The following is a 19,027-nucleotide window of genomic DNA, read 5'->3' on the forward strand; positions in this document are numbered from 1 at the left end:
TAGGATTTCAACATATGAACTTAGGGGTTGAGGTGACACAAACATTCAGTCCATTGTCAGCAGACAGATACAGCACGAAGTTTGTTGTTGTTGCTATGGTTTTATTATTTAGATCATTTCCATGGGATAATTCAGAGCATGTTGAGGGAGCCAGTTGCATTGAGCCAGAGACATACATACAAGAAAGGAATCACAGGAGTCGAGGGAATTAGGCAAGTGGACAAGAACATTCTAGGCAGAGGAAACTGTTGGATCAAGGAGGGTGTCCATTGTGTTTGATAAGAAGTAAGTAGGTCCTTGGGACTAGAATAGAGTGAATGAGTGGGTAGAAGTCAGATGTGGTCTAAGAACTGCAGGGGCCAGATCATCCTTGTAGCCATTTAAGGATTTTGGCTTTTCTCTAGGTGAGAAGGGAGCCTTTGCCAGGTTTTCAGTAGATGAGTGATAAGATCGGACTAAAGTTATGAAAGGAATTTTTTTCTGGTGCTGGGTTGAAAACGGACTGTTGGGAGACAAGGGTGGAACCAGAGGGATCTATTGGAGGCAGTTGCAATGCTGGCAGGGGGTGATGATGCCTTGGACTAGGTTAGCAACAGTGGAGGGAGTCAGAAGTGGTCAGGTAGTGGATAAATTCTGAAGGTAGAGCTAGCAAGATTTCTTGGTGGATTGGATGTGCATTGATTCCAACAGCAGAGTCAAGGGGAGTCCAGTGCTTGCATGCTGTGCTGCTGAAAGGATGAAGTTGCCCTCACTGAGATAGGGAAGGCTGTGAATAAAGTAAATTTGGCACATGTAACTTTGGGAGAAGGAGTTAGAGTAGGCTATGAGATGACAAGTGAGATGACAACCCTGTAGGAAACCGGGAGAAGTTGAGTCTGTGGAACAATATGGGTGGGAGGAAGAGGAGGAGGTTAAAGAGAGAGTGAGAGAATTAAGAGAAGCTCAAGGAAGTATCTAGGAGGTGAGTGAAATTCCCTGGTGGTTGTGAGAGGAGACAAAGGATCCTTTAGTAAGTAGAGTTACATCACTGTTGTATGTCCTTTGGTGATTATGGTAGTTTCCTAGGGTTGCCATAACAGAGGACCATGACATTGGTGGCTTGAATCAGCAGTCCACAACTTTTTAGGTACCAGCGACTGGTTTCATGGAAGGCAATTTTTCCACAGATCTTTGTGGGGGTGGGGGGATGGTTTTGGGATGATTCAAGTACATTACATTTATTGTGTACTTTATTTCTATTATTATTACATTGTAATCTATAATGAAATAATTATACAACTCACCATAGTGTAGAGTCAGTGGGAGCCCTGAGCTTGTTTTCCTGCAACTAGACAGTCCCATATGGGGGTGATGGGAGACAGTGACATCACCAGGTGTTAGATTCTCGTAAGGAGCGCACAACCTAAATCCCTCACATGTGCAGTTCACAGTAGGGTTTGTGCTTCTGTGAGAATCTAATGCCACCACTGATCTGACAGGAGGCAGAGCTCAAGAGGTAATGTGAACAATGGGGAGCGGCTGTGAATACAGATGAAGCTTCACTGGCTCGCCCACTGCTCACCTCCTGCTGTGCAGGCTGGTTCCTAACAGGCCACAGACTGGTACCAGTCTATGGCCCAGAGGATGGGGACCCCTGGCTTAAATAAAATAAATCTAAATCTATTTTCTCACAGTTCTGGAGGAGAGAATTCTAAAACCTATGTGTTGGTAGGGCCATAGCCCTTCTAGAGGCTCCAAGGGAGGCTACTTCCTGCCTCTTTCAGCTTCTGGTGGCTCCACAGAGCTACAGTGCCACAGGCATCCCCTGGCTGTGGCACAGTAGCTGTTATCTCTGCCCTGTCTTCATGTGGCCTTTGTCCTGTGTCTACCTCTGTCGTCTTCTCTTCTTTCTCTTATAAAGATATGTGTCACTGGATTTAGAGCCTATGCTACTCCAAGATGATCTCATCTCCACATCCTTTACTTTGTTACATCTGTAAAGACTGTCTTTCTCCAAGGATCATATTCACAGGTTCCTGGAGTTAGAATATGGACATATCTTTTGAGGGGCCACTACTCATACCACTACAGTGTATGAATACTTCTATCCCCTCCATCTTTCCTACCTCAACATCAATGCCACTAAAAACAGCTTTACTGCTATAAATTTTGTTTTGCAAGCAGATAAGAGAGGTTGAGTTTCACACTGAAGTCAGAATGGCATAGTGAAGCAGTGGCTGACAAGAGGCAGAAGGGCCTGTGAGAAGGTAGTTCCCTAGGAAATTGAAGAAGTCTTGGCAAGGCTTCTAAGACCATAGAATTGGGCATTTGAGCCAATCTTATCTGGATCCTAAAGTTTAGAAGAGTTCAGCTGATATCTGTGTTATAAAGACATAAAATATGACCATACTATACATTCTATTTTGTAACCTGCTCTCCTTGCTTAGAAAGTATTGCAATCATTTTCTCGTCATTAAATATTTTTCAACAACACGATTTTTAATGGCTGTATAGCAGTCTATCAAAAGAAAATACCATAGTTTATATAACAAATCCTTTATGGTAAGCCATTTAGGATGTTTCCACATTTTACATATGATAAATAACACTAAAATGAACAACTCTCTTTATAAATCATTGCGCACATCTTTGATTATTTTCAAATGGGCTCATTTTAATTAACCATGAATGGTGAATTGCTATTTTGTGATAGCAATTCTGCTCATCATTTCCTTTATGAACTAAAGCTTTTCCTTCAGGCAAAAAAAAAAAAAAAAAAAAAAAAGGAAACGAAGTTCCTGGAACATCTGGCTTATGATGTAATTTACTTTTGGTATTCAGCTGTGCTCCCAAATATTTAAATATCTTCTTTCTAATAGTCTCATCCTAGGTTTAATGTCCCTTCTGGAGATACAGATACAAGTGTGTTTCCTTCTGTGAACCTTGGCCATGACTATCCGTGCCAAAGTTGTATATCAGTTGCATTCAGCTTCTATTTCCCAAGTTGTAAGACCAAAGAAGAAAGGACAGAAACCAGAAAGAATTAGACTGCAGGAATTTTTGTTGGGACCAAAAAGACTCTTGTGATAATGGCTGCCACGGAAAACTGTGACATGCCAGACCATTTACATAGACTGTCCTTATAACCAATAAAACTTAGGTATTATTATCTGCAGTATTGGTGAGCAGGTAGTGGCTCAGAGCAGAGAGAGCAGGGCTCATTGTCAATTAAGTAGCAGAGTTGGAATTCTAACCCAGGTCGTTCTAACTGAAAGCCACCTTTTTGTCCATAAGTGGGGTTCCCATATCTTTGAACTTTGAATGCTGGTTAAGATTTCTTACCAAAACTGTGGAAGTCATGTAGGCTTGCCAACTTTTAATTTTGCCAAGTAAGACATCAAACAGCAACAACCATTAAGTGTGATCACCTACCACAGTGGTCTCATACACAAAAAGCTCTTTTAATGCCTGAAAGAGGAGGAAGGCTATCATCTCTGAAGTCAGTCCCTTAAATAAGGTGAATTTTCTTACGGAAATTCAATATGTTGTCCTTCCTGCTGATCATCATCTCACCATGGACCAGGGAAAGTGAGCACTCTCTCCAGACGCCATCTAAGAACCACTTCAGCAGGTCATGCTATCATCACTGCCCTGACAGAGGGTTGCTTTGGCTTGGCTGACCAATGTGGAAGGGGTTGCAAGGCCTCCGCTCTGCTGTTGGAAGGGGCTGGAAAAACATTCAGCCTAGTAATAGAGGGGCATTCATTCTATGACCTCCCCCTGTTCAGTGTAGAATTCTCACACTCTGTTCCTTTCCAAGAATGAGGAAAGGAAGGGGAGATGATGGATGTAAAATTCAAGAAATTTAGGAGGGAGAATAAGAAGAGAGGGAGAGAGAGACACACACACACACACATAGAGAGAGAGAGTGAGAAATACTGGGACACATGGGCAGAAATATTTTTATATATGTTGATCTCTCAATGTATTTAGGAGAAGTAAAGACAGAGAACCCTTATCCGTATCCAAGTGAGTAAATCGAAACAGAGTTCAGGGATCTTTCAGTCTGTCTTTTACTAACAGAATTCACTGATTCACTGTGTATGGAACGCAAAACATGCAGGAGTGTGCCTTACTCCTCATGCACACGCAAGCCTCAAGGGCAAGGAGGGGTCTGTATCTCTAATTATTGGTCCGCAATAAACATTTAGCAAATAATTGATGAATCAGGGAGTGGACTAAAAGCCAATCATCAGGTAAATCTATTAATGTTTAATTTCAGTGGATTGCCTCACCCTACCCTTATCGCTTCATTCTTGGATTTATAGTCATAAGTGGCAGATAAAGGCGAAGTTGGCTTGGGAGCGGTCTCCACAAATAGAAAGTCATAGGAAAAGTAAAGAACGTGCAAGTCAGAGTAATTTCTGACCCATCAGTCAGGAGGAGGTTCCTTAAGTCAAGTGTTATTGAGTGAGAAATCTGGACCAGGCACTGTACTTGACATTTGACCAGCATTTATCTCACATGAGCTTCCTAAGAACACAATGAGGGAGAGACTATTAATATTATCCCTAGTTTACAGACTGCAGAGCCCAAGGAGATGCTTAGCAGCTGGGCTTGAGAGCTGTAACGGAGCAAGGAGGGAACCCACATCTACCTTCAACAGCCTTCCTCTGGTCCAGCAGCTGTGAGCAGGCCTCCTTGTTGGAAGTGGACTGACTGGTTGACTCGCTGGCAGTGCATGTGCACAAACACATGCAAACACATACACACGTGCACACACAGACACCTACACACACATACAGAGAGATATACATATACAGCTACGTATATACACACATGCAAACACACATATACACCTACACAGATACAGAGATATATGTATACACCTACATATATACACACAAGCACACACATACCTACACACAGATACAGAGAGATACACATACACATCTAGGTATATACACACATGCACATACACACATATACCTACCCACAGATACAAAGAGATACATGTACACAGCTAAATATACACACACATGCACACACGTACCTACACAGAGATATAGAGAGATACACATTTATGTATATACACACATGCATACACACATATATACCTACACATAGATACAGAGAGAGATATATATATACATTCACATCTACATATACACACATGCACATACACACATATTCCTACACACAGATATAGAGATGTACCCATCTATATATACACACATACACATATACACATATACCTACACACAGATACAGAGAGGTACACATCTATATATATATATATATGACACATGAACATACTCACATGTACCTACACACAGATACAGAGATACATGTACACATCTACATGTATATGCAGACACACGTATACCTACACACAGAGATATACACATCTGCATATGTACACATATGCACACACATACATATGCTGACACAGATACAGAGATAGACACATCTACATATGCACACACACATGCACATACATACACATATATTCACTCAAAGACACACACGCATATACAGATATACCTGGGCACATGCACATCCACACACCTATGCATGTGTGCACTTGTACAACACCCTTACACATATCTACACATGCATGTGCACACAGACATATACACACATATGAATGGAGACACCCCCACACGCTCCCCACATCCACCCCATACCCCACACGTACACTCACAGACACAGACACACAACTCTACACATATGTGTACATAAACATACATGTACGCATGTACACACATACACAAGTACCCACATACCTACATATGTATACACATATATACACTTACACACACACAGACACAGGCACACCTACACACATACACACCTGTACACAAGCACACACCTAGAGGTATACACACATATACATGCCCTCAGACAGACAGATACACACACACACACACACACCACTCTGCAAAAGCCCTGGTTACATACCAAGTTCTGATGCTAATTTCCATCTGACCTCACACTGAGGCATTTGTCACAATTCATGAACCAATACTGATACATTCGTATTTTTATTTTTATTTTATTTTATTTTTTTTGAGACGGAGGCTCGCTCTGTCGCCCAGGCTGGAGTGCAGTGGCATGATCTTGGCTCACTGCAAGCTCCGCCTCCCGGGTTCATGCCATTCTTCTGCCTCAGCCTCCCGAGTAGCTGGGACTACAGGCACCCGCCACCACGCCTGGCTAATTTTTTGTATTTTTAGTAGAGACGGGGTTTCACCGTGTTAGCCAGGATGGTCTTGATCTCCTTGTCTCGTGACATGCCCACCTCGGCCTCCCAAACTGATGGGATTACACGCATGAGCAATCATGCCCGGATGATACATTATTATTAACTAAAGTCTATACTGTATTCAGATTTCCTTGGTTTTTACCTGATGTCTCTTTTCTGTCTCAGGTTTCCACATTACATTTAGTCATCACGTCTCCTTGGGCTTCTTATGGCTGTGACTGTTTCTCAGAATTTCCTTGTTTTTTGATGACCTTGACCCAATACTTGTTGGGTATTTCATAGAATGTTCTGCAACGATAAAGTTGCCGTATTTTTTTTTTTTTTTTTTATCACATCGTACTATTAACATGATTTGCCATTGTTGGTGCTAACCCTCACTACCTGGCTGAGGTAGTATGTGTCTGGTTTCTTCATGGTAAAGTTGCTCTGTTTCTCTGTTTTCATACTGCACTCTGGAAGAAAGTTACCATGTGTAGTTCACACTTAATGGGGAGTTACACTCCAAGTCCTTGAGGCAAGGAGTATTTATGTCCATTATTTATAATTCTTCAGCATGTGAGATTTGTCTCTTCTCATCCACCTAGCTGATAACGTATTTATATCACTATGGGGGAATGGGTATTTATTTATATTTTGGATAATTTCTCCTCATGTGTATGATATTTTACTATAAAAAGTTAAAAGTGACGCAGAAACTATAAAAACTGGAATTTTATTTGATAACAAACACCGTGGTAGTCAAGAATAGAGCACTTTCATTAAAAGAGCAAATAAGTCTTTGGACACATAAACAAAAATAAAGCTTCAAGGATGGGGAGGTGATAATCTTACTCTATTCTATGTTCTTTGCACTGTACTGAAAATATTGTGCCCGGTTCTGGGCCTAATCTTTCAGGGGAGATGCAAGTAATTGGATGCCATTCTGAGAAGTGGCTGCAGATCCCTGAAACCCTACACCAAAAAAAAAAAAAAAAAGAGATCTGACTTACTTGGAATTTATGATAATTTAGGAGTTTAGACATCTTTACCATGTATTATTTCAAACACAGAAAAAAGGCATGGTCCAGCCCCAAGTTCTGGCTATCCTCTCCTAGTCTCCCCACTCCTGCCCACTGTATAAAATAGATAAATATGTAATACATGATATTTGCACAATCACAAACACTCAAAACATTAGTTATCACCCTAATGCTCAAAAAGCAACAAACAAACAAAAAACTCGTAGTACCAACAAGATCTCTGTGATGTCCCTGAGATGATCTGTTATGGCTTGTACCACCCGTCCATGTCCTGAACTTTGGGTCACTATGACATCAACACACAGTCATTCTCTGCTTGGCAAATCATGCTGTCATTATGTTACCCTCATCATAGGAAAATGTTCTTCAATTATTGCAACAACGTGATTTTAAAAATGTTTGAGCTCTGAAATATCTTTCAAATATCTGAAAGAAATAGAACAAGACATCCTCTGACTCCACGTGGAGTGGGAAGACAAATGTCAAGATGAATTTGGCCTGGAGCAGAATGTTCTAATATCCCAAGCCGTCTTGAATGGGAAAATCAGCCTCCAGAGGCAGGGAAGTGCCTGTTCTCAGAGATGTTCTGGCAATAGACAAGATGACCACTTGGTGGGGATGTTACAGAGAGAATTCCCATTTTAGATGGGAAGTTCCTTCTTCAAGTTCTCTTCTAAACTCAAGATCCACCAATTCTAAGAAAGTGTACATTGCAGGATTCTCAGCATTTTTTTTTCCCCAGCATTTTTTTCTCAGCATTTTTTTGCCCAGCAATTTTTTTTTGAGGGGTGGTAATCCTTTCTTTTGGGTTAGATGTTTTGTTTTCAGAAGGCATTTTCCAAAAGGCCCCTCTGCTGGCAGGAGGAAATGACACATTGACCCACTGGCATCATTAGTAAGAATGAGTTGGTCCAATTGGCTCCTTTTCCCTGGAAGGCTGAGAGCAAGCTTGCAAGAAAAGGGACACTGGCCAAGCCATGATGGCCTCGAGAATAGCTTTAGGACAAAATGGTGGGGACAAACAAGGGACACGATTTAGCTCAATAGGATGCAGGAAATCTTCATTCAGTGGTAGCTCTGAGATGGACTGACCCTGAGGTCAGGATGAGGACATTCAGAGCTCAGAAAGGATTGGGCAGTTCTCACCTGGGGATTCTGCAATTCCACATATTCCCCAACTGGTAAATAGCCTTCCTTTCCCCCACCATGCACCCCCACTAGTCCCTGCTCCTGCAGCAGGCCTCCTGGAAGCACTGGGTCCTCAACTCTGCCAGGCCAGGAACCGGGTCTATATTATTCACAAGGAATTCCTCCATGGCTGGTGCAGAACTGGCCACCTAGAAGACTCTCAACAGAGATGTGATCCTTCCTATATTCATCCAACAAATATTAATTATGCACATGTGATGTGTCAGGCACTGGACTGTGCATTTGGTGAACAGTAAAGGAAAAACAATAAACAGATAAGGTTCCTGCCCTCATGAAGTTTATGGTCTAGTAGGGGAGACAGAAAACGTTCTTAAAATGATCTAAGTAAATATATAATTGTGGATTGAGCTAAGTGCAACAAAGGCAATGAATAAAGCGTGCTGATAGGAGATACTCAGATTGGGTGACAGGAGGTGATGTTTAAGCAGATATCTGAAGGATGAGAAAGGAAACAGCCGGGTGCTGAACTGAAAGAAGAAATAAATGAGTGAGGAGGTAGCTGTCAAGAACCTCTCTCTCTGCCCAGGGGAAAAAGGCTAAGAGGCAGTGGGTACTCCCAACAATGAGAAAAGTGCCTACCATCCATGAGTGCCTGTCAGTGCCAGGGACAATGCAGGAATGGTGTCATTCATTTTTCAAAACAGCCCTTGGAGGAAGGACTCCTCCTACTCCCATTTTACAGAAGAGGAAACTGAGGCTTAGGAAGGGCAAGTAACTTGCCCAGTGCCTCACAGCTAAGCCAGGATTCGAACTCAATTTAGAAGTCTGTGAGACCTGAAAGCTCATGTTCTTAATACTGTTCAGCCCCTTCACCATCAGGGCTCAGGGAGTGTCCTTCATGGGACTTCTGTGTGGCCTGAGGGTGGCTTTTGCTCACAGATTTTGCCCTCCTCTTGGGAGCGCCAGGACAGAGTAGGTCTGGGAACTCACAGGGGCTGCCTCCAGGAGAAAAGTCACCTCCTCTCATGTGGGCGTGCACTTGGCAGGAAGCCTCCACAGGTGTTTGGCCCAGCCCAAAGGTGGGAGCCACTGACCAAATGCCAAGATTCTCAGCGAAGAGCCATAACTAGTCCCGTCTCCCCACCTGGAAGCTGTTTTTCCACTGGAGCTAACTGCCAGGATGCTCCGGGCTGGTGAGACCACAAGGATTGTGAGAGGTGTCCCGTGGCTCAGATGGCACCCAGGAAGGAATTGGGGTCCGTGGAGGGAGGGAGAGTTCAGGGCTAGCCAAAGACAATTCCAGATCCCTGCCCCTAAGCTTCCTGGCCTGGAGCTGGTAACATCTCCCTGACTCAAATGTCCATGTGGCTGGGAGGGCAGACAACAGTTGCCGTCACTCCACGTGGACCCTCATAACTGCCTTGTTGTCCAACCCCACAGTCCCACAGCACAGTAATGGTTCACAAGACACTGCTTCCCATCCCTTCTCCCTTGGGTCTTGAGTTGGCTTTGAGCCCAGGTGGACTCTGCCTCACCTCCCTTTACAGGGGATATGCTGCTGGGTCCTTCCTTCCCGAGTCCTGCCTCCCCAACATCATCCACAAAAGGCATCCTCTCCCTTCCTCCTCCTGCCCCTCATTTAACTCCAGCACGTGTTTTGAGACAAGTCTATATTCCACTGGACACTCTGTTTTACACGACTTCCTCTTATTCTTCATTCTCCTCCGGTTTAAAAAACATGAATCACTAGCATTTATGAGGTTCCTTCTACTGTTCCAGGCAGGATATGATATTATTTTATAGCCAAAGGGATGAAGATCTAGGGAGGTGAAGTGACCCTCCCAAGACTATGTAATTAATAAGTGGTGGAGCTAAGATTAGATCTGAATACAGGGAAACTGACCTCAAATAGAGAATATTTCTCTCTAGCTATGCCAAAGTCCAGCCTTTATCACAACCTCGCCTCCCTCCAGCCAGGCATGCGGCCCACATGGGGCACACCGTGAGCCCAGGTGCAGTGGCCCCTCTCTGGCTCAGCACAGTTAGGTGGTGCCATAGCTGCAGAGTGCTGGCTTTTAAGCCACTTGTGAGTAAGGGATTTATTTTTTCCCAGCCTCAGTTTTTCTCTCTGTAAACTGACCATAATAATAACACCCACCTCAAAGGGTTTTAAAAGGTTGAAATGGGGTGAAAGTAGGAAAGATCTAGCACATAATGTACTAATTTTTTTTATTTATTTTTATTTTTTTTTGCCTAAAGCAGGCAGTGGAATAGAATGCTTAGGAGCGTAAAGCTCTGAGATCAGGCTGCAAGACTCCACTGCTGTGTGATCTTGACTAAGTCTCTTATCCTCTCTGTGCCCTGGTTTCCTCACCTGTAAAATTACTATAATACTAGAACTAACTTCATGAGGATATAGTATTCAAGGAGAATGAGAGGAGCCCCAGTGAACAGAGGCCGGTATAGAATATGCTTGCAATAAAGAGAATGAACAAATAAGCAGCTATACACAGCCTCTGCCACAAAAAACTACCAATAGATATTAGCCACTATTAGTTAATTGTCATTATTATCTCTCCCTGGCATGTTTCCACTCAGGCAAGACCAAAGCACTTTCCTCTGCCAAGGAACGTCTTCCTTTACTCTCATATCCCTCTCCATCCAACCCTTCAGCCTGCCTCAGTTGGGATTTGTTGGAGTCCTGAAGCTATGGACCAGATCAGAGGTGCCTTCCCTTCCAGAATCTATTTTCCAAACTTCATCGATTGCCTATATTTATATGCATGCATGCACACACACACACACACACACACACACACACACACACACACACTCATTCACTCCTGAGTCAGAAAAAGGACTCAGCACCCAGACACGCTGCAGGCTCTTGAAGAAGACAGTATTTTCCTGTGAGCTAGAGGATCTTCCTGTTATTCTCCATGCAGTTCAAATTCTGTCAATTATTATCCAATTAGTCATCGCTCCAGAGGTAGACTGTCATTAAAAAAAAATAGAAGGTGTGTGTTTGTGGGTGAGTATGTGCATATGTTGTGTATGCAGGGGGTGGGGAGGGGGGAGAGCGGTCAAATAGGAAGTGCCTTGGTATTTATGTTGAAGTGCACACTGGTTTAAATTACCCACTGGGAATATGATTATGCTTAATCTATGCTCAGTCGAAAGGGGCTGGGGCTGCTTTCTCCCCTCCCTTCTTGACTCTCTGTTCACATAACTCAGGCTGCCTCCAGCCAGCCTTTGCCCGCTAGACTCACTGGCCCTGAGCACTTGAAGGTGCAGCGAGTCACTGAGAATGAGCACTTTCTTCTCGGACACAGCATGGATCTGCCTGGCTGTCCCCACTGTACTATGTGGGACAGTATTTTGCAAATACAAGAGCTCGGGGCAGCCGTGGAGCTGGATGGTCTGCCTGGCAGGCCTCTGTGCAGTCTGCCTGCTCATCCTGTCCCCTTTTTGGGGCTTGATCCTCTTCTCGGTGTCATGTTTCCTCATGTATACTTACTTATCTGGCCAAGAGTTGTTACCTGTGGATCAGAAGGCAGTCCTGGTGACAGGTAAGCAGACGGTGCTACAATTCTCACTGAGGGTATGATCTGAAACTTGCTTTGCCTTAGCAGGACTTTGTCAAATCTGGCTTAAAAATCAAATACTTGGCATGGAGTAAATGAAAGCTCTCACCCAAGTATTTTTCATGACATTGTTTTGGTTCCGTTTTTTCCAGGAGGTGCATTTGAAGGGGCTGGTAGTGGGAGGGAAGGAGAGGATGAAGTGCACCCAGAGAATGATTTTGTTAATTTCCCAGGAATAAATATTAATAGGCAAAATGGCAATATTTCATGTGTTCTATTGTATCCAGGAATGTCCCATAGATTGTTTTTTAGGCTTAAATGGACTTTTGTTCTGACATCAATGTTTGGCCAGCTTCTCCACCTGGACTCTTCTTCTGTAGGTATGCAAGAACGCTTACAAGCCAAGTTCTACTTGTCCCTTGCTGTTTTGAAATGTTGAAGGGATTCACTTACCTGAGCTGGAGACTTTGCAGTTTGCTTGGCTGCTGTCAAGAACCTTGTGTCCTGTCTGAACTGTTCCTCATTAGACCTCTAATGTTTCTTAATTGGACCAACTTGGCATCGTGTCCAACATTCAGTTGCCTGTTAGCTGAGCTGCCAGTTTTTCCCTTCTTTGTGTGTGTGTGTGTATGTGTGTGTGTGTATGTGTGTGTGTTTCCCCATTGCAAGTGTGAGGCCAAATTAAATTTCTCTGAGTTGTAAAATTTTTGTTTGGTTATGGAGTTTAAGCTTGGATAGGGCTGTAATTAGGATTATCCATCGTTATCCTAACCCAAAAAGCCCTGCCAAATAAAAAAAAAAGCAGCTGTGGAATCATTTGTGGGAGATCATCACCCCTCTGATCATGATCCTCAGGGTGAAGGCAAGAATGGGATGGGGATGTGGTTGGGAGAAAATCTGGGGCTTGACAATTTGCAGAGAAACAGACTTTGTTATTGGGTTAAAGTAAAATGCTTTCTTGAAACAAAATGCAAATTGGTGCTTGTTGGGGGTTTGACAAGCCACAGAAAACAAGCTTCTTTAAATTAATTTTTGAAAGTTTAAAGGGAGAAAATTCAGTCAATGGGATGTTTATCTGCAAGCATGTCACCTGGAATCATGTATCTGGGAGTCTGGCTGGATTTTCCACTTTTTTACTAGGATTCTTAAATGGCTTATCGGTGAAATTTGAAAGAGAGTCTCAATTTTCCTATTCTGTGTCCTGTTCTGTTATGAAAACTTAGGATGAGCTCAGGCAAACCACAGGGTAGCTGAGAAAATGCGAATCCCTTCTTGCTTGTTTATTTTGTCAACATTCTTTATCCTCTGCATTTCAAGATGCAGGTGTTAATTAATGCTCACAAAATATGTGCCCAACTCAGTGAGCCCACATCAGCCACTGAAAGGTGCCGTGCCTTTAATGTTGAGTGAGGATGATTGAATCAATTAGGCAACTCAAGCTCAAGGACTAATCCCTGCATGAAATGCTTATGGCAATGAAGAAAGCTTAGAATTAAGATGAGCACTACATATATTTAAGGATGACTGAAATGTCACTTTCACGTTGTTATTTTCAAGTTCTCTGTCATTTTTATGAGGAATGCTATGTGCTCATACCATTCTAGACAAGGTTTCAAGACCTTTGTATGAAATCGAGAAATTTAAAATGAATTCATTTTGTTAGACCAGAACTCTTTAAAGAATGAAGAAGCCACGCTGAGTTTGGAATAACCTTTGTTCCACATTGGCTTGTGATAACATAGATTAGCATGCATTTTGGTGGGGCAGGACCGGAGAAAAATGTGTCAGTGTACATCAAAACCATACATGTGGTTCCTTTATCTGATAATTAAAGTCTTGGAAATTTATTTTAAAGACATAATCTGAAATATGAAAAAAAGAGTAGAAGCAAAACCAAAATGGCACATTCAACACAATCTTATTATTTAATTAAGATTAATATTAAATATCAAAAGCAACAAAAAGGGTGATAATATATGGTACATCCTCTGGGGATAACAATGTGCAACCATTAAAAATGACAGCCACAAGAACTGTGTTACATGGAAAACTGCTTGGGACAAAGGAAAACACACAGGAAACCCCAGGGTTGGAACAAGTCTACAGCCACGTCAAATGCATAGATCTCTGGGCTGGGCAAAAAGCTGTGATAACAGCTGGAAGAAAATAGTTTGTATATGGTTGTATTAGTGTACTGGAAATAGTATGTAAATGAAAGGAAATAGTTTATAAAGGAAATAGTTGGTTAATGGTTGGATTAGAGTATTTGCGTGTTTTTTTCTCCCCTGGATTTCAAATTTCTCTAGTGTGATTACATTACTCATACAATAAAAATACTTAAAAGAGAACACAAAACAGCTAAAGCTCCTTTTGGTTTGTATTTAATTATGGACCCAGGCGAGAGGCAATTACAGAGACAAGTTAAAAAAATAACCTTTTTCTCCCCTTTGAGCCCTTTATTTCATTTTGCTAAGATGTTCGAAAGTCTGTTGCCTCAGAGACAATATAATTATAGTAAGAAAAAGTAAGCAAGCATAGAGTGTTTGAATACATATTTGTCTTCAAGATACCTGAAACCACAGTGGCCATTCAAATTTTTAAAATGTATGTGTGATGCATTTTATTTTATTTTATTTTATTTTTTGAGATGGGGTCTCACTCTGTTGCCCAGGCTGGAGTGCAGTGGCATGATCTCAGCTCACTGCAACCTCTGCCTCCCGGGTTCAAGTGATTCTCCTGCCTCAGCTTCTCAAGTAGCTGGGATTACAGGCACGTACTACCACGCCTGGCTAATTTTTGTATTTTTAGTAGAGACAGGGTTGTATGATGCATTTTAAATGTATAACTGTAAAATGAACAAAGAGCAGACCAACACGATTGTAATAAAATCTCAACCACAACATAGTGGGAAAAGACTTTGAAGACAGACAGGCTTGGGTTTGAATCCTGCATCTACCTTGACTTAGGCTAGGTCCCCAGAGGCAGTGCTTTCTGTGAGGATTTGTGGGAAAGATTTATTAGGAGGGTTTCCAGAGAAGATGGGCAGGGAAAAGGAAGAAGCCAGGTAAGGGTGCGACATTGAGAAGTCCTCTGAGGATCACTTGGGCTTGATCACCCTCGGTGGACGTGGGGTGGTGTGGATCACTCATCAGAGCTGTGCTGATTGGGGACTGGAGAGCTGTAGTCTTTATGCCTTCACACCAGTCAATCATTAGTTAAGGGCAGTCACCCCTCTTCCTCCTTGGTTGTGGGCAGGAGGAGAGACTTAATTCCATGCACTTCTGGCACCATGTGGACACTGGCTGGCAAAATGGGTTCTGGCCCTTTGGGGAAAGAATTGCAGGTGCTGGCTGCTGGGAGTCAAAGTGCACCATGGATTGATGCACACAACAGTGGGAGGGTTCTGGAGGAATAGGATCTTATTTGCTGCATTTTTATTACTAGCTGTGTGGACAGCTGTGTAAACTTTGGTGCTTGGTTTTGGATTTTGGGACTCTGTTTTCTCCTCTGTAAATGGAAAATAATACACACACACACATGCACACGCACAAACACACACACACCCCTACATATGTTATACTACTATAGATGGAGTTAGCAGATGAGAGAGAGAGAGAGAGAATGACTGTATTGGAGTGGTGAGGGGAAAGGTTGAGTAGTTAGGAAGAACATGAAGGAAGAAAAAGAACAAAAGAAAACGTTGACAAACAGAGAGAAGAAGCATTCATGTATTCACTCAATAAATATTCATTGAGGGCCCAGTATGTGCCATGCATTTTCCAGAAGCAAAGGGGGAAGAAAATTTTAAGACCATGCAATTACTGTCAAGTGATGGGATCAAAATTCCTGCTTTTCCTTCATCTTGGACACACATTCACTGGAGTTCCTTCCCCCTCTTCTGAGGTTGCGCATTGTCCTTCTCAGCCTACCCTCTAAGCTTGGCAGGAGATGCACAGGTAACTTTAATCTTCTATCCTCTAGCCTTTCATCTTGCCCCCTCCAGTCTTTCTCAACCATCTCAAATATTGAGTACTGATTCAGCATCTACTGTGTACAGAGCAGACACCTCAGGGCTTCATGTACCACTGGGGAAGACATGGCCACACCCAACTGTGGCTGTGTGATGGGGCACATAAGAAACCTCCAGGTTCATTCCCAAAGTGGATCCCAGGCAGACACAGGTCTTGTGTGTGGGGCTGGGGAAAGCTTGACAAAAAAAGAGGGACCTTGTTAAGAATCTAAAATTAGTTTTCTAGGGGGAAAGTGGGAAGGTATTCCAGCCTAATTGGTTAAGTAGCTACAATGAATACAGCTAGCACTCAATAAAGCGTGCTGCATTAGATAATTTTTAATCGAAATTTTCAAAACTGGATATATTGGAGAATGGATCCAGGAGGAGAAGTAAGATCTGTTTTCAGTGAAAATATTTTATGCTCACAAGAAAGGGTCTCAGGTGAGTGATGATCCCTTCTTGCAATTATTGAATAGTCCAAATAAGGTTCTCAAGTTGAATACCGTGGGTATCATCTTGGGGTTTGGACTCCTTTGGATTTCACGTTAGATTATTTACATGGATAAACATTGACAGTGGACTAAGAGACTAAGAGAAATAACATCTCTGTGCTCTGACCTTTACATGCATTTTATATTTGATTCTCACAACCCTAATAATTAACATTTGTAAACAAGGAAATGTGTCCAAAGTCGCTGAGCTACTACATAGCCGAGATTGGACTAAACCCAGATCAGATGCATCTCTCACCAAAAGCCATCCTCTTAACCACTGTGATTAGAAGTGTTAGATCCATAGTTGGTATTAGCCCACAAACGTTACCCAGGATATAAAACGTGTCCACTCAATCAACCAGTAAATATTGAACGTCTATTATGTGCCCATGACTCTGCTTAATACAGAGCTTGGCAATTTATTGGGTGTAGAAGATGCTTATGAGGGACGATGAAATAAGGGTACCATAGACAGGGCTAGGGATGTTTGCAGAGGGTGATGATTTGAGAGATGCCATGTGCTAAGCGTGACTTCAGAACTGAGTCTGAGAGCAGTGAAGGGCAGTTCAAGTGAAGTGTCACTGGAAGTTGGAAATAATGAAATAGAACTTGGTTAGATTTGTAGATAGATGCTGGAGAAACATGAGCAACAAAGTGATGGTGGATGTTTAAAGGATGGCCCTTAGTGAGTCTATAATCCAGTCTACCAGATGATTTTTACATGAACAAATGTCCCCACTTATCATGTGGTTTAAGTTTTACCTTTACCTACCACAGGGAAGCATAAAAAAGGTATTGTTAACCCAGGTAATTTTGTGAAAGTTTGAACAATGATTGTATCAGGCATTATAATGGAGTGTTTTGATTGGGGAGTATTCTGACGGCATGGAAATCCATGCCAACTATACTGCAAGCAGCTTGAAGGCAGGAACCAGATCTCTTTTTATGACCATGTGCCTCTTCTCAGTCTCTCAGCACGTTAGGCCTAACACAATGTTAATGAGTGAATGCGTAGTGAGTGAACCAACTATGTTGGTGAAACGTCCTCTCCTTTTCATGGTCATTAGTTGGACACAATAGGATTGTCCCAATCTGCCCACTCACTTAGGTACTTATCTTTGCTGTTCTTTTTGCTGGGGTGATTTGCATAAAAAGGGCAGAGTGACATGGCTGAGCTGTTGGAAGCTCCATTGTTCTGTAGTGACTTAATTGTTGGCTTGCCCTGGACAAGGCTTTGTGCTGACTTGGCTCTAAGCGTGCTCCTGCTTACCCAAGATGTGGCACAAATAGAACATCCACTGGCTTCCACCAGGCTGCTGAAACTGCTCTCTAAGGGTCACTGGTGTCCTTCTAATCACCAGAGCTTGACTTCTGCTCCAGCACTGCCGACCATATTTTCTTTCTTTTCATGGCCTCGTTAGCCTTGCAGGAGCTGCATTTCCATGCTTCTTTGTCCTTTGACTCTTCCGGGTTCTTCTTCCTACACTTCCTCCAAGGTAATCTCTGACTCTGTCTTTACTCCACCTTCTTATATGGCTGTATTCCCTACCCAGCAGCAAAGTCATACCTGCTCCTGTGGTATCAATTATCTCCTCTGTGAGAGGACTGGCAAATCGTGGTTTTGCATACCTGACATTCTTATGACCTCCTTATTATGACTCTTATGACTCGTATTTCCAGAATTTTAGCCTGAAACTTTAAATTTGGCATGTTTTAAAACAAATTTATCATCTCCTCTCCTGATCCTTTCCCCTTTCTTTTCTTTTCTTTTTTTTTTTTTTAAATTTTTTATGCACAGAGTCTCTCTCTGTCGCCCAGGCTGGAGTGCAGTGGTGCGATCTTGGTTCACTGCAATCTCTGCCTTCCAGGTTCAAGCAATTCTTTTTGCCTCAGCCTCCTGAGTAGCTGGGATTACAGGGGCCCGCCACCATGCCTAGCTAATTTTTGTATTTTTTAGTAGAGAGGGGGTTTCACCATGTTGACCAGGCTGGGCTTGAACCCCTGACCTCAAGTGATCTTCCCGCCTCGGCCTCCCAAAGTGCTGGGATTACAGGCGTGAACCACCACGCCCAGGCTCCCACAGTGCTGGGATGACAGGCACGAGCCACCGCGCCTGGCTTCGCACAATGCTGGGATGACAGGCGTGAGCCGGAACTATTGCATTTGGCCTCAGTGTCTAGAACTTGGTGGAGGGTGGTAAGTTCCATGCAAACTGGAGCACATACCCCATGACTAGAGAAGGCAGCTGCTTCCTACTTCCAGTCAATTATTACCACTTTGCCATTTTTGTGGTATTCAAGGGGAAACAGAAAATTGTGGATCTTTGTGTGTGAAATCTCCCATTTAAAACAAGTAGGCAATGATTTCTTTCTTACATTTTATTTTATTTGTTTATTACTTTTTGAGAAGGAGTTTTGGTCTTGTTACCGAAGCTGGAGTGCAATGGCACAATCTCGGCTCACTGCAACCTCCTCCTCCTGGGTTCAAGCAATTCTCCTGCCTCAGCCTCCCAAGTAGCTGGGATT

The 19,027-nt window shown here is 42.8% G+C and overlaps 1 protein-coding gene across 1 annotated transcript in view; it reads left to right on the plus strand.

Annotated features, from left to right (window-relative positions):
• Window positions 1-11,501: 11,501 nt before the first annotated feature.
• Window positions 11,502-19,027, plus strand: part of HSD17B2 (hydroxysteroid 17-beta dehydrogenase 2) — a 63,394-nt gene continuing 55,868 nt past the window's right edge. The window contains exon 1 of the mRNA XM_002826689.3: window positions 11,502-11,981. Within this exon, the coding sequence (XP_002826735.2) occupies window positions 11,720-11,981 (262 nt within the window). The 5' untranslated portion in view covers window positions 11,502-11,719. The remainder of the gene's footprint in view (window positions 11,982-19,027) is intronic.

The sequence above is a fragment of the Pongo abelii genome, chromosome 18, assembly GCF_028885655.2.
Source record: "Pongo abelii isolate AG06213 chromosome 18, NHGRI_mPonAbe1-v2.0_pri, whole genome shotgun sequence".
NCBI lineage: Eukaryota > Metazoa > Chordata > Mammalia > Primates > Hominidae > Pongo > Pongo abelii.